The sequence below is a fragment of the Gymnodraco acuticeps genome, unplaced genomic scaffold, assembly GCF_902827175.1.
Source record: "Gymnodraco acuticeps unplaced genomic scaffold, fGymAcu1.1, whole genome shotgun sequence".
Classification (NCBI taxonomy): Eukaryota; Metazoa; Chordata; class Actinopteri; order Perciformes; family Bathydraconidae; genus Gymnodraco; species Gymnodraco acuticeps.
Window position 1 is genome coordinate 909,027 of NW_022991325.1, and position 26,335 is coordinate 935,361.

Consider the following 26,335-nt stretch of genomic DNA (forward strand, 5'->3'; position numbering starts at 1 on the left):
GAAAAGGGTGTTACATTTACTTAATTAGGAATGTTGTTACATCAAGGCGAAAATTAGGATGAGCACTAACGGTCAAAACATTTGTTTTCCCTCCCAGAGCTGTCAGCGCACCGCCTCCCAGATCTGGCGCCCTAGGCGAACAACTATAACGCCAGTGCAACGGGCCGACCCTGGTCTCAGGTTACACTGTAGGAAGTGTAGGTACAACGCTACATTTCCCGCCCCGCTGCAGTCATACAGTAGGCTACGGAGAGCGGCGAGAAACATTTCCTCAGGCATCGAAAAGCGGAACCGAAATTCACATTTCTAAATGATGCCGTTGGAATCGAAATGTTGGAACCGGTTCTCGGTACCCAACCCTACTTATGATACATTTTAATGCAAAGACCAGAGAGGCAGACGTTACTGTTATGTAAGGTAAATGTCAAAGAAATCTGTTGACTCCCTTGAGGAAATGGTAAGCTATCATTTCATTTCTTCAAGTCAATATTTGTTTTTACTCAACATACAGAGACGCTGTAGAAATAAAGTCCATATCTTTATTGGTAAAGTGTGGTAAAGAGGCTAAACTAGTGTTGGTGTTGATTAGAATTAAGTGGCTCAAGATGGCGGGACAATTACCATCCTAATACAAAACAGTCTTGATGATATTATTTGTTCCTGTGTGGCATCCAACGGAAGCAATTTATAATGTATTTGATATGAATTTGCATAAGAATGATACAGATGAATGAGGGACAGTGTTTTTCTGTTCCGCCTCATCATCGGAGTGCAACACGGCGTTGGAGCGTAACGGCACACAGATGTGGTCCACATTATTGTCATTGATTGAGCTGCTTGTGTATTTCACATATCACCTCACTCATTGAAAACAAAAACAAGTAGACCATCTATCAACCAGGTTTGGAAAAGGCTGGCTGGGTAAAAGGTAAAATGCTGGTAAAGGATAACGTGCATGACTCACAGCAATGAATTAGTTCCTACCCTTGGGGAAACGCTCAGACCTTTTTGTTAAGTTTCCTTATGGAAAAATGAATATGAATTAAAGCAGGCAGAAAACAACTGGTGCAAAAGCATTCTAATGTCATTATTAATAATAATTAAATAATTAAAAAAATAATTAAATAGTTGATTAAAAAAATAATTAGGGATGTCCCGATCACCTTTTTTTGCTCCCGATCCGATACTGATCATTTGATTTTGACAATCTGCCGATACCGATTTTTCCCGATCCGATCTTTATGCAATGCATTAAGAGAAAAAAAGGTAACAGATAACAGCTGGTCATCCAACGCGATGAATTCAGCTATCTTGGCTGTTATTTGTTTGGCCTTTTCACTGTTCTGGGGCAGTTTCTCTTTCCTTTCAAAAGTCTCTGAAAGTGTAGGTTGTTTCAGTGCCGTTACCTGAGTACGCTGTGTACTCGTCGTGTTGTTGTTTGTGTTTGTTTCTCAGGTGGCGTATTAGACATTTTCTCTGTCCCGACTCCCGAGTCACCAGCTGAACGTAGCCTCTCGTTAGCTTACTGCTACTATTAGACACTGCGCCCACTCTGGTGCCAGATTTGAGAGAAATAAGCAACCAGGTCTATGAAAACAAGCCCAAAAGAAGCAACACATACATGATGTTGTGTAATTTTAAACCAAAACTAAGGCCTCAGGATGACTTTAAGACGTGAACATGGTCATTTTAGTTTTGTAACATTAAATAAAATACAAATATTTTAGAAAAAAAATAATAATAATTCCCGATCCCCGATTTTTTTCTCCCGATTCCGATCTTTTGAAAATCACGTGATCGGCTCCGATCCCCGATCACGTGATCGGATCGGGACATCTCTAAAAATAATTAATTACTTAATGATTAATAATGCCAATTACTAGCTTTTTCGAGCAGATGACATCAGCGGAGGGAGTTAATCATGTGACCCAAGTAGTTCTTTTACCATATAAGAGTATTTACTACATCATTATCACAACCTAAAGCATTTACAATGACAATTTGAATGTGATATCAGAAAATGTGAAAATTATCCTGATGAACTTTGTTTATTGTGCAATTAGTCTATTTTTCAGCAAATAAAATACACAAAAAAATACAAGGGTAGTTTGGTGGAGAGATTATCTTTGACCATAACTGTAAAAAAAAGTGGACAACAAAAATGTTTATATTATTATTGAATGGTGGAAATCAGAGATGGAGTACTTCAGTCCTGGACTTGTGACTCGACACTGATTGACGCAGACTCAAACTCGGACTCGTGAATTCTCGCGCACGATGACTCGAACTCGTGAACTTTTCGCCCACGATGACTCGAACTCGACTTGTACATTGACGCTCCGACTTGGACTCGAGCAAGTTTTGTCTCGAGTGAGATGTACTCTGCACCTGCGAGGCGAGTTCACGTACTGGGCGCGCCCCCGCTATTCCAGTCTAAAGATGTCCAGAGACACACCACGCATCGTGCTGTATGCTTTCACAGATTTTGCTTCAACATTGGGAAAGAGCAGCGCAAAATGCTCGTTATGTGGAAAAAAGATTGAAAAGAAGGCTCCATAACACATTATTCTAAGGATCGAGTTCAGACATGTAGTCTTGAACACTAGCATCAGAGTAATGTGATCTAATCAATAAATACATCTTTATTGATATCATTTGAACATTCACTATAATAATAATAATAATAATAAGCACCTTTTATACAAGAATTGTAGCCAAACTCGCTTCACAGCAGTTCAATAGACAAATTAGTATAAAATGACAGGATACAAGCAATGTAGAGGAGCTACAGCTACATTTCAACAAATATATCCACTAAGATTAATACATGAAGACTTGTGACTCGGACTTGGACTAGAACACAGGTAATGATGACTCAGACTCGACTCGGACACTCCTTGGGTGACTCAGACTTGGACTCGAACTCGACTCCGACTCTCCCTAGGTGACTCGGACTTGGACTCGGATTCGGAAAGTAGGGACTCGAGAGGGACTTGCACTCGTGAATTAGTGACTTGACTACAACACTGGCATATGTGTACTATCAAGTGTTGTGACAACCTTAGACCCAAGTAGGGTAGTAGTTGGGTAGTTGGGTTTGCTATCCTGGCTCCAAAATGGTGGAATGAGCTCCCCATTGAAATCAGGACAGCAGAAAGCCTGCACATCTTCCGGCGCAGACTGAAAACTCATCTCTTTCGACTCCACTTCGAGCGATAGAATTACTAACAAAGAATTATTAACAAAGCACTTTTATACTAATAAAGGACTGGCTTATCTAAAGCCAGTTGAGTAGCACTTGAAATGTTTGGCTCTATGAAACCTGATGTACTTATATGATTCTGTTTTCTTCACGTTTGTGTCTTCCTGGTCGAATGTACTTATTGTAAGTCGCTTTGGATAAAAGCGTCAGCTAAATGCAATGTAATAATAATGTAAAGTATGTCCAGTTTTATTCTCAGCCCACACAAATATTAGTGTTTTAAGACAGTTACGCGTTTTATACTAAATAAAATGCATTATACTCCTCTGTCAACTTTCTTAACCGTTTCACTTTCTGCAAGTCATGTCTTGCCAATTAGCTGTGAAAACAGCGTTATTGTTGTTGTCAGACAAAAAAAATGAACTGCTTAAACCCACGTAAATTCTGGTATAATTTGATATTCTTGTTGTATATGCCATTTATTTTACTTATACATGCACCATTATAAGAAAATGCAAATGCATTATGTGTAGACCTACTTGACAATGTACGTGATTCTTATTCTGATGAAAAGATATGCTGAAACCGAAAATAAAAATAGAGGAAGGAAAAAATAAACTGAATTAAATACTTTGGTACTTGAATATATTTCCATACTTTCAACAGCTAATGATCAATGAAATGAATAGTTTATATATTGAAGAAGGGAAGGAACCTATTCAGCAACAACAAGTATCTCTTTATCAAGAGCAGCCTGTTAATTTGACAGCTAGCAGTAATCTGATTATCTGATTTTATAAACCGGTATGCTGGACCACATGGATTTCCAATAATCTATTAATCTTATCAGTGATAAAAAGTGATATACTGAGGATGGACTGAGGACAGAATGAGGCGGTTAGTGGACACGGAGTGAGACACGTCACGTATACTGTATGTGCATGTCTTCCTGTGAGGGCATGTGCATATAATTGGTGGCCACTGTCCTCATTAATAACTGCACGGGACTCCAGGGGACTTCCCAGCCTATTCCCCTCTACTCCCCTCAGAGACTCCCATAATTCCCCAGCAGCGCTCACTGCTGCGATCAATGGCCCCTGACTATTCCATGTGTTAGGCCTGCAATGAATGAAGGTTATTAAAAAGGTGGAGGGCATTGATCTCCTCTGAGGAGTATTATAGCTAGCAGGCAGCAACAGGTTAGATATTGGACACTTCAGTTGAAAACCCAGAAAGTGTTTTTTTGTTTATTTAAAACAATATGTGATGTGGAATTTATCACATAATCAGTAGCAGTAGTTTCATTAAGCTTAGATTGTAACATTGTGCATTGTTTTCTTTTTCACCATGGATGACTTTTTTTGCGACAACCTTTTATGCAACCTCCAACTGCCTTTAGTTATTTGGATATTAGCAGGCGAAAGACAAAAACAAAGAACATGCCTAAAGCAGATCATACGAGAAGCACCAATTCATGTGTGTATTTGATATATTTAAATATTAGTGTACATGTATGCGGTGCGCTTTACTGTAAACATACTGAATACGTTACTTGCCGTCTCTCTACACAAGCATTTTAACCGAGGACACCACTTCTCCTTTCTCACATCGTTACACCCATTAGAATACATAATTACATCAACTCAAAAAAACGTTGCAAATTATCAAAAACGTTTACTGTGATTGTTCTGTCATAGAAGCTCTTAGGATGCATTCACACCAGCCTCGTATAGTCCGGTTGAATCGAACCCTGGTGCATTTAGCCGCTTGGTGCGGTTCATTTGGGTCGGTGTGAACACAGTCCGAGACCTCTTAATACCTCATTCACACCAACGGTGTTTCAGGGCCGGTTCGGAGCTGGAGCTTGAAAAGCACCGGGTTTTCCTGTTCACACCGCAGCGGAGCAGCCTCTTAGCTCCGGAATCCGGTTCATTTCGAGCACCAAAAAATTGTCCGGCCAGAGCAAAAGCACCACATACGTCATGCTTACGTCGAGGCGGGGGAAGGGGCAGGGGCAGGGGCGGGATCAACTCCTGAACAACAACAAAAAGCCGGCGTTTTATCCAGTTTGTACACAACGATGGAGAAACTTAACAAGCAGCAGTGGTCCACTGAAGAGACCAGCTACCTACTGGGAATCTGGTCTTCCGAAGAGGTACAGAGGAAGCTGGAGCACAATCGGCCATTGTTGTTGTTGTCGGTGTGAGCTGTGAGGGGTTTCCGCGCGGTTTGGCTTTATGAAGCAGGCACGCAAACGGTTACGTCATGACGCAAACGATGACGCAATGACGCAGCACCAGTCGGACTCTGGGCAGTGTGAAAAGAGCCGGAGCTAAACCGAAGAACCGGATCTGAACCTGAAAAGCTCTAGCACGGAGCTTGAACCGGAGTTGCGTTGGTGTGAATGAGGTATAAGTGAACTAAACAACCGGACTCTGGTCCGCTGAAATAGGTGGTCTCGGAGCGCTTGCTAGTGAACTCTGGAGCGGTTCATCGCTGGTGTGAATGCAGTCTGCACCAAAACATAGGAAGCGTAGTATTTACTTGTCACAATAACGCGGATGACTTCAAAAATCTTTAGCGAAAGATTGTTTCAAGACATCCGCGGTTGTTTAGTTAAAGAGTGAAGCAGAATTAAGTGTTGAATAGTGTTGTGTTAAGTAAAAATGCTCCGTCAACTACATAAAATTAAGAACACTTAATTGATCTCCAGATTAACAGCAGCATGAGAATAACCTGCCGAAAGTGCCGATGCCGATGCGGAGGCTCCGGTAGAAATTGCCGGGATTTGGGGTTTTACCCCCTTAATGTCTGACCAATGGTTGAACAGCATTTCCGTGCACATGACTTGTGTTTAAAGTTTATAGTCCATTTGAGTTTTGCCCGTGTGAACGCAAAGCAAACCGAACCTTCTGAAAAATGAAACAATGTCACAAACTGTGGTCTGGTGCGCACCAGAGAAGCGGACTATTAGGTGTGAATGCACCCTTAAACATCTCCCCTGTGCTCCAGGCAACTCTGTACTTGACTCATCAAATCTAAAAAACGATGCCTGGTGGGAAAAAGTGAAGTGATGGATTAATGGTTCCTGTTCTGTTCCCCTGAGCCATGAGCAAAATAGAACTGTGTTTAAAAAAGCTTTTAAAGTGAAAGGGATAAACCAGGACAATGTACACTGTCTACAATAAAACATTATGATCAAATGTGTCCCGCTCTATCGAAATCAGTCGCATTGACCCAAAAACACATTTTGAGTTGTATACACTGCTGGAAAGAGGAGATTCCTAGCTTTCTAATGATATCAGGATTGTTTTTGTACTCCAAATATTAAGCAAAATATGTCACATTATATAATGACTGCACAGAGTCATCATTTTGAGAAAAAGGCCTTCAAAGTTTCCTCTTCTCTGGAATCCATCGATCTGATTGATTATTAGCAAATGATCAAAATACTACGGAGGGAAGATATTTTTGTGTGTGTGTGTGTGTGTGTGTGTGTGTGTGTGTGTGTGTGTGTGTGTGTGTGTGTGTGTGTGTGTGTGTGTGTGTGTGTGTGTGTGTGTGTGTGTGTGTGTGTGTGTGTGTGCGTATTGTGTTTGTTTCCCGGGAAAACCCTCACGAGAAACACCGGCTGTTGTTATGCCTGCTGTGACGTTAAGTTACTCCGTTCTCCGCTTGTAATTATGCCGTTACAAGCTTCAAAGTTGTATTTATCAACTGAATTTGCCGAAACAAGTTTAATATTCTGAAAGCCAAGACTTTGTTTAATTGAAATCAGATGAAAACAAACTGTAACGGACCCTGCCGTGTTATCTATGATTACTATATGCCTTACATTCATACTTTCAGCCGGAGGGAGGGGGGGGGCGGCGCTGAGGAAGAGCAGAGTGGCGAGTGAGAGCTGTCATCTTCCCTTTACAAGCTTCAAAAATGTATTTATCGTGTGATTTTGGAAATAAAAGTTTCATATTCTGAAAGCCAAGACTTTGTTTATTTAAAATCAAACAAAACACCCGAACCCCGAAAAAATAGTTTTTTACGCAAATCCACATTTATTTTGAAATGAGCCGTTGCAACTTCCGACTGATTTCGATGTCACAAATAATAACATTAAGAAATAATTAGACCATGAAGAAAACTTTGACCATATTAGACATTGCCTAAAAGCCAGAAGTAACTAAGTATACGGTGTTCACTTCACAAAAGTTTCAACATCTCTACTAGAAGCCACAGAGTGTTACTGCACATTAATCCAACACAATTAACATTGGCAAAATAAAAAGTGTTAAATGTCGCCTTGTCTTCACAGAAAGAACATTTGAATCACATGGAGTTCAACTTTAGTGAACTTTGACGATCACATCATAGCCTCAAACAAGAGCAGAGATTTGTGTAGTTGACTCGATTTGGTACTGACCACATTCAGCAAAAATGTTGCTTTAGCAGGCCAAGCATATATGTTTTTAGTAACATATTTTAGTGTACAATGTGTGTGACCCAATCACAATGTTAAAACTGTGGAGCTCAAGCCACGAATGGCCACTGGCCTGAGGTAATATCGCCTCGGCAAACAATGTAATTCACCTGCTATAACACATGTAACTTTGCCCTTATCCTTCCCTTAATAGGGTGGTGCAGGAATGAATCCTAAACCTGGAAATGGGTTAGCATTTTAGCTCATCTGGGTTCCCTTGTCCATAAATTGATAATGTTTTAATGAGGTTTTGGTTAGATTCCAAAAATAAAGGTCTGTGGTTTAATACAAACTTTTAAGATGTTTGACGTTTTGCTGTAGGACATTAAATGCATCAGTAAAAACCCCACTGGTGAATGTCTGAAGATTTATCGGCCTTAAAAATTGTATTTTAAACGAGTGGCTAAATCCGGCCGAACGTGCGTCTGTCCACAGGAAGCGATTCAGATTCTTTACATCATGACATAAAGTGTTTACTGCTGCGATAACATTACACTTGAGCTATTTTTAAAGTGCTGTCAATATCTTGAGATTACCCTGCTGAACAACGTGTAATTATTATAAACGTGTGTTTGTGCAGATCTTATTTTCTGCAATATTCCAAAATCCCATTTCCTATTCTGGGTCGGCCTACAAAAATAAAATCACTGCACCACTCTTTTACGCCGATACAAAGAGAAAAAGGAAGATCATTCAAATGTTTCCCAATGGCCTCAATTTTCAGTGTCATATCTTTCTTGCTTAAAGAGCTTGTTTCATTTAATTTAGCCTTTTGTTCTAAAGACAGTTCAATAAATCAACCCTGATCTAAAAAATGTAATAATTTATTTGACCTTGCATTTGTTTTCATGCCCATGGCTGAAAGTCTATATGCTGCCTAATGAACTGAGCACATTGATTCTATTAAACTAATGATGCAGAAAATGAAGCAGCACAGACCTCCTGTCTCGTTTACACATTTTTACAATGGGATTGGATATTGATGACCTATAGATTTCATTACTGAAGTCATTGTGCATGATCAACAGCAGTCCAGATTAGTGCAAGCAACAGGTCATTAACAGTAGTTTGATGCCCATCTGATAAGAAAAACATACATAAACTTATTATGGGTAAGTTAAAATCATTTTTCAAACGGAAGCCAAAAAAGAACAAAACTTATCTGTCAAGAGTTAAGAGTGATTTGCCGAAAAACTAAGTTAAAAAAGGCAAATAACTATGTACAATTTTTTAAATCCCAGTTGAGAACATTGGGTCTCACTCATCAGCTGTTCTTAAGAAGAGATGTATTCTTCAAATCCAATCAGTTTTAACAAATGTTCTGACATATACCAATGTTTTGAATTTGTTCATTGGTAAGAAAAGAGCTCCTAGCATTTTTGTGCAAAATGATGGATTATTGCATTTTTCTTTACTTCTATGTTTGTGTAATGTAGGATTTGAATAACAGTAATATTTGTACATATGTAATCATCTTAAAAGTATATTTTTTTAAGTCCTGTGCTTCAACCTCTTTAGAATTCCACTTTCACCTATTTTAATTTATGTTTGTGTTTATGAATTAGTTTCACATGGCATGCATTTTCCATTTACGAAGATATTGGGATTATTAGGGATGCTCCGATCGATCGGCCGCCGATATTCACTCTCTGCTGATTGATCTGTGCTCTCTATAAAGGCTGATCGGGAGAGCCGATCACATGACGTAAAATACATGACACTTTTCTCTGTGCGCGGCAAAACAAGCTCGCCAAAATGGCTTCACCAGTCTGGCAGTATTTTAAGGTGTCTGATAAGGACAATAAAATAGCGGTATGCAACGTGTGTGAAGCAGAAATCCTGCAGCTCCACCTGCTGTGACGGACCGGTGAGCGGAGCAAAACTCACACTAAGAGTTAGACCTAACACAATTAGCTATTTTATCTACCTCTGGAACAAGCTAAACTAGTTATAAATATATTTATTCTTCACTGTCGGGTCACTCAGTACTGGATCAGTGAGCTGCATGAGACGATACTGACTGGCTGTCAGGAGAGAGAGAGAGAGGGGGGAGAGGAAGAGAGAGCGCTTCCGCTCATGTTATTCTCCAAAGTTAATGTAAACTTGAATAATGTACTTCATTTGAATGTAATAATTATGTTGGTTGTTGTTTGTGGAAGCACCAGTGAATGAGCCCCATTAACTGAGTTTTAAATATCACTTTAAATGGAGGATCCCCATAGGCCCCGCCCACTCGATCGGATCGGGGATCGGTATCCGCCGATACTGATTCTGGCGATCGGCCCCAAAATTGGCGATCGTAGCATCCCTAGGGATTATTATAAGATAACAGGTACATGAGAAAACATAAAGACTCGTCATGAATCTGGAGTTCTTTTTGAAAGAACAAGTTTAAGAAACACTTGAAAATATTAGAATGGTTTGCGAACACCTGTAGGCCATTTTCACGAAGCTTTTAACTAATTTAACAATTCAACACTGTGATGCAAGTGCTTCAACAACAATGTGCTATCACTGTGTTAAGTACTGCCCTGCTGTGGGCCTCAGGGAACAACTGGCCTGATGAGGAAAACTGAAAGATTGTAAAAGAATATCATGCAGGACATGATGAATCATAGTTACATTAAAGCCTTGTTAGTTACATTAAATGCCATTCTTGCATTTAAATAACTGTTTTGATGTGTTCCAGTCAGGCTTTCGTCCAAAACACAGCACTGAGACTGCTCTTGTAAAGGTCTTCAATGACATCCACTTAAACACAGACAGTGGCAGAACTTCAGTGTTAGTATTATTAGATATCAGTGCTGCGTTTGACACTGTTGACCACAATATATTACTAGACTGACTGGAAAACTGGGTGGGACTTTCGGACACAGTTCTAAATTGGTTTGAATCCTACTTAAAGGACAGAAACAACTTTGTTTCTATAGGTAAATACACATCTGAGTTGACAAATATGACAGGTGGGGTACCTCAAGGCTCCATCTTGGGGCCTCTTCTCTTTAACGTCTACATGCTACCACTGGCTCAGATAATGAAAAACAACAAAATAAGTTACCTTAGCTATGCGGATGACACACAAATTTACATAACCATTTCACCAGGAGACTATTCTCTAATTCAAACACTGAGTAAGTGCATTGAACACATCAATGACTGGATGTGTCAGAACTTTCTCCAATTAAACAAAGATAAAACTGAGGTAATGGTTTTTGGAGCCAAGGCAGAACGTATAAAAGTTAGCGCTGAGCTTCAGCCTGCAATGTTCAAAACAACAGATAAAGCCAGAAATCTAGGTGTAGTCATGGACTCTGACCTGAGTTTCAACAGTCACATTAAAACAGTTACTAAATCAGCCTACTATCACCTAAAGAACATATCTAGGATTAAAAGACTAATGTCACAGCAGGATTTGGAAAAACGTGTCCATGCTTTTATCTTCAGTAGACTCGACTACTGTAATGGTGTCTTCACAGGTCTCACTAAAAAATCTATTAGAAAGCTGCAGCTGATTCAGAACGCCGCTGCTCGAGTCCTCACTAACACTAAGAAAGTGGATCACATCACTCCTGTTCTGAAGTCTTTACACTGGCTTCCTGTGTGTCAAAGAATAGATTTCAAAATACTGCTGCTGGTTTATAAAGCTTTGAATGGTTTAGGCCCAAAATACATTTCTGACCTCCTGCTAAATTATGAACCATCCAGATCTCTCAGGTCTTCAGGGACTGGTCAGCTTTCTGTCCCCAGAGTCAGAACTAAACATGGAGAAGCAGCGTTCAGTTATTATGCTCCAAATATCTGGAACAAACTCCCAGAAACCTGCAGGTCCGCTGCAACTGACTACTTTTAAATCCAGGCTGAAGACTTATCTTTTTGCCGCTGCTTTTAATTGAACTATTCATTTCTTAAACTGCACTGTAACTTTTTATTCATGTACTTTTTATCCATGTACTTTTTATTGATGTATTTTTTCTTTTAATGTTTCTTTTATTATCTTTTCTTTTTAATGTCTTTAATTTTTGTAAAGCACCTTGAATTGCCTGGTGCTGAAAGGTGCTATATAAATAAACTTGCCTTGTTATGTCAGTGTGATTGAGTGGGATAACGTTACTTCCAATAAAAACCGATAAATAATGCAGTTTTGAATCTTATGCTTTGATCATTATAATGATATGACATGTACATAGAGAATTGTTTTTTCATCTACATGATGCAGCGCAGATTTTCACTTTTTGTCAGCATATTGTTTAGATAGATATATATATATTAGTGCTGTCAAAATTATGGCATTAACGGCGGTAATTAATTTTTTGAATTAATTGCGTTAAAATATTTAACGCATTTAACGCATGTGCAGAATGGCCCGCCCCATACGTGCCACCAGTGGCAGCGCCAGGGTATGGCTGGGGTAGGCTACACCCATACCAAGAAATGGCTTAGCCCCACCATGAAAAATGATGTTAAAGTAAGCAAAATAAAGTCTGCCAACTCGCGGAGTAAATTGCACAGACAGCAGTTAGTAAGATTGATTTCAGTAGCCACGGTTTTGAAAACTTACTAGGGTTCACGTAGTGGTCGTCTTCTCAATAGAACATCTTTGATAACGGCGTGGTGTTGTTGCAGGAAGTCCTGACGGAGAATACTTTTGCTGTAGTACAGGTAACACATAACTGGTACGCAGGTTATGTGTGTAATCTGAAATGCGTACCGTCACTTGTGTCACAAAGCGCATTTGCGTACCGACGTACTTGTGAAGCTTTTCCAGAAGGCGGTTAGATCACCGGACGACAGAGTCGGTCTCCGTGTGCACAGACAGGGCTGCTGTTAACGTCGGTCTGTACAACGGAATTGTGCCAAAACTACGCCAACCGGCTGCGGAGGGAGACTCCCCCCCCCCCCTCACTGGAAAACTGCGCTAAAACAGCTGATCGTTCACACTCTGTGGTCACTCCACTAGCCACCGCCGCCCCCCCCCCCCCTCTGTCGACTTTCCTGAAGTACTCCCCCGTTGATAGAAATCAACACGTAATGAATTAAGACCCCACGGTTTGATGATTGATAGGTGTGTGGGTTGTCTTTCATTTTGACACACAGAAAAATGTTATAATAAACATAGATACTGTATGTTAAATGGATATATCCGCCTTCTTTCATTTATCTTTCCATTCCCACAACAATATACATAAATAAATGGCATATTTTGGACATAGTTCGAATGGTGATTAATCATGATTAATTAATTTTTAAGCTGTGATTAATCTGATTAAAATTTGTAATCGTTTGACAGCCCTAATATATTTATATATATATATATATATATATATATATATATATATATATATATATATATATATATATATATTAGGGCTGTCAAGTTAACGCGTTAATAAAAAAATAATTAACGCCACTAATTATTTTAACGCGATTAACGCATCGAGTTTAAAATACCATCTATAAGCTGATGCTGACAGCACCGCTCCTGCCGTCCGCTTGCGGCAGACCACACTTCCACGCTCACCGGCAGGCACCGACTGGCCATCGGGAGGACCGGGAGGCGTCTATCGTTTTTCCAACCCAGTTTAGATTTAACCACGCCCACTTCCGCAAGCATCGACGTAGCTCTACGCGATAGCGTCATAGACTTCATCTTCGACAGTTATAGCGGTCGCGGTAAAGCAGGATATTGAATAGTTGGTTTTTGTCTTTCCAAAGGATTTGTTGACTGAAAGAAGGATTTGTTGACTGAAAGTAAACGATCCTATAAGCAAAGCCATATCGAAGAGTCCTGAGATTGTATTACTGGTGTTTTATCATCTATAAATAGCCTGTGTGTATATCCTCAAATGTCGTTTTCAGGACAAACAAAAGACGTTTTAAATATCTTAGCTGGTGTAAGTGCAGAATATTGAATATAACCTTGACTATTACTGTGTACTTCATTTATCTGACAGCATTATTTAATGATACTATTTTATATATATATATATATATATATATATACACACATTTATAAACATATTCATTTATACACAGAGATGTATTCATTCATTTATACACACATAAATATATATATATAAACAATTATATTGTATATTATGCGGCGTTTAAAAAGGACGGTATTTCGCTTGTCAGATTCAGATTTCGCGGGTGTGCCGCGTGAGGCAGTGATGTAACCATAGGGATGTAACGCCAGGTTAATGCTGTGACGTAGCGCCGCGTCGATGCTTGCGTAATGCGGAAGTGGGATCTAAACTGGGTTGGAAAAACGATAGACGCGACCGGGAGGGTGTGTGTATGTGTGGCGCATGCGAGCGAGAGAGAGACCTTACGTGTATTGTTGTTGTTAGCATCTGGTGCTAGCTAGCTGCGCTAACGGATATAAGGAGCAGTTTAAATGAAAACAGGAGCAACATTTCGCCGACAATTGCGCCGAGCACTTGACTTTATGCAAGAAGCCAGACAGTGGGACATTGTACGAAAAGTCAGCACACTCAGCACGGGTAGTGCGCACAACATGATCACAGCGTCCAGGCAGCTCCCGTTCGAGCATATGCCTTGAGTTGCACATCACCACCACACACACACACACACACACACACACACACACACACACACACACACACACACACACACACACACACACACACACACACACACACACACACACACACACACACACACACACACACACACACACACACACACACACACACACACACACACACACACACACACACACACACACACACACACACACACACACACACACACACACACACACACACACACACACACACCACACACACACACACACACACACACACACACACACACACACACACACACACACAGTATTATTGTATGAGAGAGGTTCCAGGTTGAATTGAGGCGAATATTTGTAATGTTCAGAGGTTTTTGTTTAATATTCATGAGAATATTTGTCATTGTTCAAATGATAATAACATTAGCATACAGCATATGTGTCCACTCATATGTTGATAAGAGAATTAAAAACTTGAAAAATATCCCTCTAAGGTACATTTAGAACAGATAAAAAATGTGCGATTAATCGCGATTAACTATGGACCATCATGCGATTAATCGCGATTAAATATTTTTTAATCGACTGACAGCCCTAATATATATATCTTTTATTTAGTCATTTAAAAGGCAGTAATGGAAGAAAATTATAGTTTTGAATTGTTTAGTTTCCATGTTCTGCATTAACAGTGTCTTATTCTAGTGTTGAAAATGTGAGATTATGTATAAGTACTAAGCACCTTAAAATGTGTTTCGCCTGCATTTTATTTAATTTTTAGCTGACATGCATCTTCTTCTGAGTGTCTTCAGAGTGTTCACTGAGCAACATGAATATTTGTATTTTAGGAACTATTAATTATGCAGCTCTAAGAACTTCACAGAAACTCAAGCCCGAGATCATTAACCCTGTAGCATGTTTGTGGTGTATACCGTCTGCTAGACTAAAGTTCAAATGAGATCAAAGCTCCAGCTTCCAGTCACAAAAATGTAGTAGTCCTAGTCATTTCCATTGACTGTACAGAGAGTTGGACAAAATTCTGGCTGCCATGATGTACTTCCTGCTGCCTCAGTTTTATTATATTCCCTCCACTGTCTTCTTGCATCTCCCTGTCTCAACAAAAAGGCCACCGAGGCAAAATCCTTTCCATTTTGCTATTGCCAATTCTCATCCACCTTCACGCTTCAAATTCTGAACAGCACCCATACGTATACAGTTCTAAAATATGCCTCTTTGATGTGATTCCCATGTCTGACAGGAGATGCTGGCAGGGTTTATAAAGGGTTGCACACAGCATTTGGGGCGGTTTTGGCGCAGTGGTTAGAGCATTGATCATCAGATCAAGGGGCGTTGGTGAACTCCAGATCGAAACCCGCCTCGGCCGCCACTGCGTCAGGCCGTTGTGTCCTTGGGCAAGACACTTTACCCGCATTTGCTCCTGTGGGTAATGTCCACAGTAATGACTCTTACATGTCTAATATGTGTAATGTGTAATTGTAAAGCGCTTTGAGCACCTGTAAAAGCGCTCTAATTAAAAATGTAATACATTATTATTATTTGTGTCATGCCCCTCTGACGTCATAGAGCTAAGACCCTCAGGGATTGTCAAGCGTAGTACGCACCAAGAGAACATTCTCATCAAGTCAACAGCTTTGAGGCAGTTCTCTTATTCAAAATAATGTTTAATGCATGGCGCCAGACGCCCCTGACTCTATGTAGATTCATGGATAAAACATATTTCTGTCTTACACGCGTTGTTTTCCTCTCACTTTATTTTCAAGTAAATAATAGGGACGCTTGTATCGTATTCCATACATACGTTTTTTTTTTAATATATAAATCAGAACTAGGCGAACGTGCGCACACACCCAGTTTTCACTTCCAGAAGGAGAAGAAAAAGAAGTCAAAGAAGAGGAAGGACATTTACTGACATTTAACAGAACGTTGTGTAGACTTAAAAAAAAAAAAAAATCGAAAAAAATTCCGAGCAGTACTTTTTACAATACTGCAAACGCCTGGTCTGGAGATTGGTTTATGTGTGGGAAATGGCATATGCATGTTTTTTGTGCAAAGCTTTGTCTTAACTTGTCCCTGGTAATCTGTGGCAAAATACATTTCAATATGCAAAAGGTATTTCAGTAACCACTTCCATAAAGGCCATATAAACCCTAACCCTAGTAAATTCGGTAGAGGTAGACCATCTAACCCAATTTAATGAAGATGCAGTTGTCTTGGGTCCACAATAATGCATCACATCTAAAAGTAAAGTTTATTATTTAATCAATAAATGTTAAGATATGTCACCACGATTTTTCTGTAGCTAAATGCAGTAAACAATCTCTCAAAGTTATGTCCTCTGCACAAAAGTTATTCAGTTTATTACAGACATTTCAACGGGGAGATTCCATCTTTGAATGAAACACAGTATTCAGAATAACACCTTGCTCTTTCCTGATGTGACAAGTCAAAACTAGTGTTTGCATACTTTTGCCTACTTAAGACATTTTAGGGTATATGCAGGAATCCTGAAGTCAAATATAACGCCTTTTAAGCCCTTTTTTAAGACCCTTTCCATACATTTTAAGACCTCATCGCCACTTGGAGTTCTAACCGGTTACCTTGGCGACACACTTTACCTCACATTGACTATATAAAGTATTGATTGTCCTTCCTCCTTATCTTCCAACCATTTGGACGCAGACTTGCATTTCCCCATAACGATGTTGTTTAACAACCGGCTTAAACGGACCTTCGCGCGCTATCAAGCAGTGAGCGTGCGATGTCCTGTTCAGATGACATCAAATCCAACGGAATGCCATCAATAAACTACACAGAATCCCACTACACACCTACGCCATGATTACATTCAGGCAGACTTTAGAATACAACCTCTTTGGACAATTTATATACTTATTGAAAACAAGCTACAAATGTAATACCTTGGAAAACGCCATTTCATACTTTTTAATAGCCTTCATTGATAAATTGATTTATCAACTTTTAATACTTTTTAAGACCCCGCGGACACCGTGCATTTTCTCATCAAGGCTATAAGGCAGGGGTATTCAACTAAAATTCAACGAGGTCCAGTTAGAGAAAAATCTCCCCATGCAAAGGTCCGGAACTTCAAAATGTCTAAGTTACTTCATGAATTAGTGTGATATATTGAAGTAGCCTGTAGCTTTATCAACGTCTGCATGTAATCAACAACTGACTGTCAATCAAATAAAGAAAGTACAATTCAAAAACAACAATATTTATTGTCTATTAACATTGAACTAGACAGATATACAGTAAATACTGTGGATATGTGTAATGTTCCTCTCGGGCTGCATTTCAAAATAAAATAGAGAAAATAAATAAAATAGCTTTTGAAAATATGTGCATCTTAAAAGTGCTTAATTTTAGATGAATAAAATAAAGTGTAGCAGCAGCTTGAGTTTCCCTTTTTCTTTGTTAACCGTTTCACATCATGACTTAACAGTTTCAGACGATTATAGAACAATATCAGTCTTTACACATCATAACAATTGAACAGTTTAAAGTTTCTCTTTCTTTCCCTCTTATATTGCAGTCCCTCACTCACTTTGTTTAAATTCAGTGCGAGAATTGAGCTGGAGCTTGTCCTGCCAGGAGTTTAAATCTGGGCTGACATGGAGTCAGGGCCATTCTCACACACATGCAGGTGCTCATTGGTTACAGTGATGCAAACACAGGTATGGTGAAAAAAGAGAGAACTATTCGAAGCAGGAAAAAAACAGCGTAATATACCATCTGACAAAGGCCTGTGCTCTAATGCTTCAATTAACTGCTATTCTTTATAATATACTCAGATCAATAGGAGACAGAGATGTTAAGTTATAAATCAAGGGTTTTTATTATTATTTACAGCAGGGGTGGGGAACCTTTTTCCTTTCAATTTTTACAACATCCTCCGAGGGTCGTACAAATTATTGAACTCAACCTCTGCTTAAAAAAACTAAAATCACAGCCCATTCATTTTGCCTTTCTTTCATGCTGTGCAAAGAACAAGCAACCTCTGAATCCAGATATCTCACCATGACTCACATATGCATGCATGTGCACGGTGTGGCGTGACCATCAAAACAGAAAGATATGGACACAAGATGTGTGCAAATGTATTTAGTATCCTATCCATGTGAACATGATTTAAGTGGGGGGGGACCTAACCTCCTCTAGGGGGGTCCGGGGGCATGCTCCCCCGGGAAGAATTGTGTTTAAATATTGAAGTTAAAAGCATCAATCTGATGCACTTTGAGAGCAAAATTAAGAGATCTATAGATACATCTTTCAACACCCATATGAAACAGAACTGTAAGCAGATTTTTCTTTTGGGATATTTTACAAATCACTCCTCTTTTAAACTCTATAACTTTTTTGTTACTGTCATATAGTATTTTATACCTGTTTTTCATTTAGTCTCATTAATAACTATAATGATCATATCAAGGTGTGCCTTAACCTCACTGAGCTGAGGTTATTTGAGCCTCTCAGGAGAGAGCTCTCTTCCACCTGGTTGTAGAAAAGCTCTTTAAATTCGTTAGCATAGCTAGCTAACCAGATGCTAATAACAACAGATCGCCACTGTGCTTTAGGGCTGTGCATCTTCACTGGTCTCACGATTTGATTACGATTATCCTGTCAACGATTCGATTCAATTCGATATCCCGATGCATCACGATTCATACCAATGCGTTGCATCCTCAATTTTCTATATTACTGCACATGGCTTATTTTTCATCAATGCATACATGCAGTAAATACATATGAACTCTCTTTTTATTATTTAGAAAGTGCTTCAGAAATCAATAACATAAATGTCTTGACATTCATTTATAAACCAAAATAAATGAATTGTATAGGTCTAGCCTCCCTATATCTGTGTGTGAAATTGTTCCATCCTCAAAAACAAAAAAAGAATGCTTCTGCAGTCTAGCTGCAGCTTCTAGCAACGGTCTGCTGTTAAAGAAAGGACACTGAATGTCCTGAATGTGGCATCACACACAGGACTTGAGTCTGAACACAGCAGACAACAGGAGTATTTACAACAGCATATAACAACTAAAATAGTGCATGTGGGTGCACACTTACATTCTCTGTCTTACTGTTACATACATCCCATGAATGTATGAGATTAAATTAGCTTCATTATATCTCAGTGATTAAGTGAATAATAAAGTTTCTATCAGGTCACTATCAGCCTGTCACTCATTATTTTCAGGGAGGGGGCGGGGCTTGGAGCAGCAGAGGAGACGGTGATCGCGGAAGCTTTTTTCCTCCTGCCTTCACAAACTTTACACACGTATTTATCGTCTGAAAATTGCTAGAGGACATTCATACTTTGCAATCCAAGACTTAATTAAATCCACCAAAAACCTGACATGATTGTAACGCGATTATTTTTGAAAAACATAAATCCCTGTGCCGCAGCGACACGGAGTGATTCAGAGCGGGTCCTTCTGCTGTTGGTTCTGGACTGGTGTTCTTGTGTTGGTGGATAAAGCAGACTGCTCCGTGTTTGGTGTTGCTGTGCCGCTGTCACGTCTGTTCCCTGATCTCTGCGTCACCGACCGATTTGATATTAAAAAACGTTATAGTAAAGCCGCGGCCGGAAAATCAGGAAGCAACGTTACTACGCTATAATCGATTATCTTCCGTCACTGCATCGATACCGAATCGTCCACGTCCGCATCGCAATGCATCGTAGAAACGATTATTTTCAACACCCCTACTGTGCTTACAACTAAAGACACAGCCACGCAAACACTGCAGCATGTGTACGGCTCCTTATGGGTACTGCAATATTTGAAGGGCTGGAGCGGCGTTCCGGTGCTCTCCGTCAGCACTCCTTTCAGACGAGACATATACCACGTGAAGACACGTTACGCTCGTATTGTGTTCAAGGAACCTGTCCTTGGCCAGGAAAAACAGGTACTCGCTTGTTTAATTATTTTTGCGGTCTAGATTTCTTCTTCTTTTTTAAAGTGAGAAGCTGTCCGTCAGTCGGACTGACTGACGGACACCCCCGCCCCCTCACCAAAATGAAAACTCTTCGGTTCTCCACGAATTACACAAGTCACCCAAATCAGCGTTAAAAAAGCGGGAGGCCCCGAAAAATCCCATATTAATGTATTGATTATAGGTCGGCGTCTGGGTCCGGATCAGGACCGCCTGTTGCCGACCCCTGCTATAAGGTAAAAAAAACGCTCCGAACGGTCGACCATCGATTGTTAACCGACAACTTTGTTCCAAAACAGTGTTTTCTCTAAAGGCTGATCATAAGTAAACAGTCATGTGTTGCATCTTTTTATAACTGAAATGTTTAAAGGAGCATGTCCCCGATAGATCACCTGCACTTTAATTCCCTCGGAGCGACACAACTGGAAAACACAATCCAAGCCCAACACTGTAAAACTTTCACCCCATGAACAGTGATCATAAAGGGCAATACTGCTGCTAATGATACAGCAGCCTTAAACAAGTCTTAATCATGTTATCACTAATAACAAAAAATACACTTTGTGCTACTGACTTCAACCTGAAGAACACCAGGGCAGCTTTTGTGATAACATACAATGTTAGTTGTGTATCCAGCAAAAGAAAAACAAGTGTACCAGCTGTGGATCAATACTGGTCAAGCCCTGCTCTGCAATCATCTTATCTCAGCAGGTCTGGGTTCATGATGCTTTGCTCTCTTGGAAGTCATATAATATGTTTACTGAGCCTGAGAAGTAAAAAATACCTATTACCACAAATCTGTTAACTGAATTCAAATCGTCTTTTAGTTTCTTAACAGGGACCAAATAAAAGTAATGTCAAATCAATGCAAACCTAATCCTGCTGGTTCCCTCCCTGTCTTGATGAAGGCCTTACCTTCATACTGCAGGTCTGACACCTTAATAAAGAAAACATGATCATTTAAGCTCCACCTCTGATCTTAATTCCTTCTGAGGCAAGATTCATCACTGTCAGAAACAATGTTCTGGGCCATTTTAATGGCTTTTTAATTAACGATCAGGACACCTTGTTTTCCTTAAAGGTGCCACTTGTAATGTGAAATTAGCCCTGACATTAGACTCTACTGTAATACACTGGTAGGTGCTCACACAGTATATCTGAAGCCCGTTATCATGATTCCACTTGGCAGGTGCAGCAAAGGTACACATGGTAATACTGCACACAGAGCAGGAAACCAAACAGCTGTGCCCACTTGCAACTACACCACATGTGTCAAACTCAAGGCCCAGGGGCCAAATCAGGCCCGTGGTGGATTTAATTTCGGCCCACAGGATCATTTCTAGGGGTGTTGAAAATAATCGTTTCTACGATGCATTGCGATGCGGACGTGGACGATTCGGTATCGATGCAGTGACGGAAGATAATCGATTATAGCGTAGTAACGTTGCTTCCTTTTTCCGGCCGCGGCTTTACTATAACGTTTTTTTTTCTGTCACTTTAATATCAAATCGGTCGGTGACGCAACCCCAAAGCCATAAATGCAGAAAGTTCTCTTTAGTTACAGCTCTCTGAGCACAGAGAAGTGAAAGGAGACATTCTTCTTACAAGTGTACAAATGAGGGTCTATGGCCCTGAAAGCGCTCAGAGCAATGAAAAATGTTACACAGCTGATTTAGCACGACTCTCTGATAGAAATGCCCATTTCAGCCAGCACCTATTACCTCTTTTAAATCAATACTCGAGTCACATTTAATGATGCCGCCTTATTAAACATTTTCCTGAAGCTCAACACTGGCGGGCACTACAGTGTAATCCACTGATGTCCTAACAGCAGCGGGATCTTACATTTTCATTTGGGGGAATTTCTACAATAGTTGCAGAGTTTTTGAGGGTTATACATGATAATATATTTGCCATCATTATAATGGTAGTGCCGCAAGGTGATGAAACAATGGGGTTGGTAGCACTGCAGTGGCTCAAACGACAGCTTTATGAGAGCTGAACACACTGCGGCCATTCATGAGGCAAAGCTTTGAGGTGTGTCAAAGCGAGTATAGGTTGCCTCTAGCAGAATACAATGAATTGGCACTATAATAAAGACTAGGGTGGCTAATGATATGCTGCTGCTTAAAGACCGATATTCTCTCAAAGCACAGTGTGAGGTGTGCATTTGATTTGTCTCTTTAATGGATTCCAATTTTAATAAGTAGCATTGTTTATGGACTATGCTAAGAAAGACTCTTCTCTAACTATTCCCTTTACAATCAAAGCAAAGCCCAATTGTAGAGGAGTACACCTCTAGCCTAGCGGTGGTGACATAAAGCCATGCGACCATGAAGTAGTCTGTTTAAAGCCTATCGTTAGCCATTTCATTCAGGGGTGTTCATTCAAGGTTCGACTATTATAAAAGTGTGGTCAATATGTGGAGATTGTCTGCCGAAAGACCAAATCTAAAATGGTAAGTTGTGTAATAAATCGTCAATTCTAATAACTGTCCTGGATTTGCTGTTAAAGTATTTCCAAATCATGACATCCCTTGTGAGACATTTTTTAAATAAATATGCAGCAGCTTTTACACAAGTCTGCATGCGTGTATTTCTTCTACAACTTTACAGACACAAAAAGCATCCTTAACCTGCTGAAGTACACTTAGAAGAGAACACAACTTACCCTATCCTTCATCCTCCAGCTCTGAGCTAACGCCTTGGAGCCCTCAATCTTCTCCGAGTGCCTTTTCTTCATGAAGGCCAGGGGAAGTTTCCAGTCATTCATGTCGGCCTCCTCCTCCTCTGTGAGGCCCACGGCCGGCGACTGAAGCAAGTCTGAGTCCATTTTCATCAGGGCCCTGCAGGGGAGAGCGCTGGTTAGTAACACAGATTTAAAGGATTTCTATCACCTCATGCTGGGCAGTTGTGGTGTGAAACTGAACAAAAACATGATCAGTGAAGGAAAAAGTAGCATTATAATCAAATTAATTGTGCAAAGATATTTTTCTCTGCTAATGAAATGCTGGATTCCCCAAGTGGCTGTAAGAACAAAAGACCAGTGTGGAAGTTGGCGTTGAATTCAATACTTTCAAGGCTCAATGGCTGCTGAGTTTATGAACCTGAGCCAAAAGCGTTCCCTCAGGTCATGTGATGATGGTTATAACTTATGGGTCATGTTTAATGCACTTATGCGATCTCCTGCTTCAATGAAAACCACAACAGAAACAAACCCACTCACATCTGGAGCTCCCTGACTATGAATTCACTGGATGACACCTCACATGCAATATTTTTACTGTCTTGCTTTAGGCATATTTTTTGCAATAATTAAATTTCTGTAGTGCAATAACTGCATTCAAACTAGTGCGATTAATACATTTGTTCTAATGTAATCAATTCTCATATTTTACTGCAATAATTAGATTTAACCAGGTGAAAAAAACAACATTGATACTAAATGTATGCAATAATAAGAATAATTCAAGGGCAGAAAGTGTTTACTTAAATAACACTTTAATTATCAAATACACTTATCTATTGAATACACTTTTCTAATGCAATTAATACTAATAATAGTTACATTTTTTAAGTGCAGAAAAACTGTTATTCTAGTGAAATTATGTGGCTGCTTTGTGCTGAAGTTGATTTGTATTTGTGGTGTATTTTCATTGCACTGGATATGAGTGGGGTTCTTATTTATTTGTACTCTATCATGACAATGAAGAGTTTTGCAGTATAGTATTCAGGTTACTATAACACAGAGAGGGCAGCACCTGGATGACGTCATGGTGGGGCTCGTGCAGCCCCACATGAGGAGTTAGTTGGGTTATGTTGATGCAGCACAGCTGTGTTAAACGGGACTTTAATGACGGCTGCTAGCGAGCAGGACAGTTAGCAAACAAACCAGCCAGCTAGCTTTGTGCTAGCTACACTAGCGCGGCTAATATGATAGCTCTCCCTGAAGCTGGCTCTAACTATCACATTCAGCTGTCAACTGCGAGAGAGGAGCCGGCAGCGCTATTTAAAGCGAAACAACATGAGCAGAGACATAAGTGAAACGGAGCATATGTGTAGAAATGGCGCTATTAGTGGCAGAGAAGCGTGCAGACCTTGGTGCGGAGGGAATTTCAACCCGAATTGGGGAAGCTCTTCGTCTCCGGACGATGACAGACACAGTGGCACAAACAATCCTTGTCAGAAAATTGTAGGGCAGCGTCCACAATCTGTACAATATGTCAAAGCCGTCAAAGCCAAGCTGGACGGGCGTGTGTTTGCAGGGGAATCTGCGGCTCCTCTCCCCACGGCGCTTCGCTATGGGAAGGGGCTGGAGATGAGGCCCATCTTCACGCGGACAGTCTGCCACAGCCACCACGCACCGGCCACACTTATCGATGACTGGGACCGTGAAGTGCTCTTCTGCAAACCATCAACCCCGGTAGCTGATTTGGTGTGAGGGTTTTCGTTATTCACACACAATCTCGTGAAATATTCCAGAGAGGCACTTCTTCAACACTACTGCAAGGGCGCAGCCATCTTGGGTTGGACCCAGAATGCACTGTTGGGGCGGCGAGGCTGTCATGTGACGTCACCACCGCAGCTTCATACTATTGCCTGTCACAGCAAAATATAAACACACGCACTACACACGACTACAAACCATAGATGCTACAAACACACGATATCGGGGGAAAAAAGTATAGTCTCATCAAGCTCTTTTTTTGATGACGTTGGACAATTACAAATGTGAATTTTAGATATTAAAATACCTTTTTTTTTTTAAGAAAAGAATTAAGATATGGCCCATAACAAGACAAGCGCTGCTTGTAAAAAAACAAAATATGAAAAATATTTTAAAATGTAAGGCCTGCACAAATTATTATTTTGAGACCGTAATGTTCTAAATGGATGTTTTTTTTTATTATTCACAATATTTAAACACTATGTTTACCATTTTCTCAAAAGACTACATTTGCAAAACCTTAAAAAAATTCAATATAAACAACTGTATCTAAAAATGTTTGTTTTTTATGTTGATGTTTTAATTTTCCATCGCATCATTGACATCCATAGCTAAAGGGTTGGAAACAGAACACGAAGGTGATGTATGGTGATGTTCATGGATGCAGAAGGCAGACAGTCAGTCAGTTCGGGGCCTCAGAAATGTGTCTCTGCTCTATGCAGATGATGAGGTTCTCTTTGAGAGTCAGCATTTACCATACAAGCGTCTAATCCTTTGTGTTGTCAAAGAGGCATTAATCGCACCTAAAGCATTTCGTTTGGTGGCCTATTACAAAACGTACCATGTCAGGGTATTACTGTTATGTTGTCCAGAACCAGCAGCCAAACTACAGGTTAGATATTTTAATAACTGCTATCAATCATGTATCATAAGCTTCATAAAAGTTGTAGGCTTTGGGGTGGACATCGGGTCAGAAGAGTGCCATCCTGTCATTAGTATGCCGATTATATTAACATGTAAATCACTCTCTTCTCTTCCCCCAAAGGTTAAACTAAAACCACTGACACTGAAAAAACTGTCAGCCTGAACAAAACTTTTAATAAAAATGCAATGACACATGAAAATAACTGAAAATAGTCACAGATAAACACACCAGAATGCATTAAAAAAATATTTGTTTCGGTGGCAGTAAAATGTTTTCCAATAGAACTGTTTTAATGTCAGCGTTTCCTTAAAGGTCTCCTATTATACTATCTTTAGGCATATATTATAGGTCTCAGATATTTAAAAAAAACATGTCTCTAAAGTGTTATTCTCAAAATACCAAACAGATCACCCATTCTATCCATGCCTCATACCCCTCTATTTCAGCCCTGTTAGAGAAGTGCTGATTCTGGTTAGCTTTAAAAGCTCATGCAGGAGAATTCTACCCAGATTCTCGGCTAAACGCTGCGTGATTAAAAGCCATTATGTTCCAAACCACATCAAGGATTATTTCTGAAACAGTATGGAGCTCAAATGCTCTTTCTCTTGCGGGTTTACCACAAGGTGAGTACCTTTTTATATCCTGCTTTTTTACACGTACTCTCTCCAGTACAGCTTAGCTCTGAGTGTTAGCGATGCTTGCTAATGTAAACACAGACCATATTACTTCCAAAGCACGTTGCGCATTGTTTCTGATAGAGCAATGTTTCTG

The 26,335-nt window shown here is 39.9% G+C and overlaps 1 protein-coding gene across 1 annotated transcript in view; it reads right to left on the reverse strand.

The window, feature by feature from the left end:
• Positions 1-24,747, reverse strand: part of rptor (regulatory associated protein of MTOR, complex 1) — a 262,325-nt gene extending 237,578 nt beyond the window's left edge. The window contains 2 exon segments of the mRNA XM_034240379.1: positions 22,864-23,038; positions 24,290-24,747. Coding sequence (XP_034096270.1) covers positions 22,864-23,031 — 168 coding nt within the window. The 5' untranslated portion in view covers positions 23,032-23,038; positions 24,290-24,747.
• Positions 24,748-26,335: the final 1,588 nt, after the last annotated feature.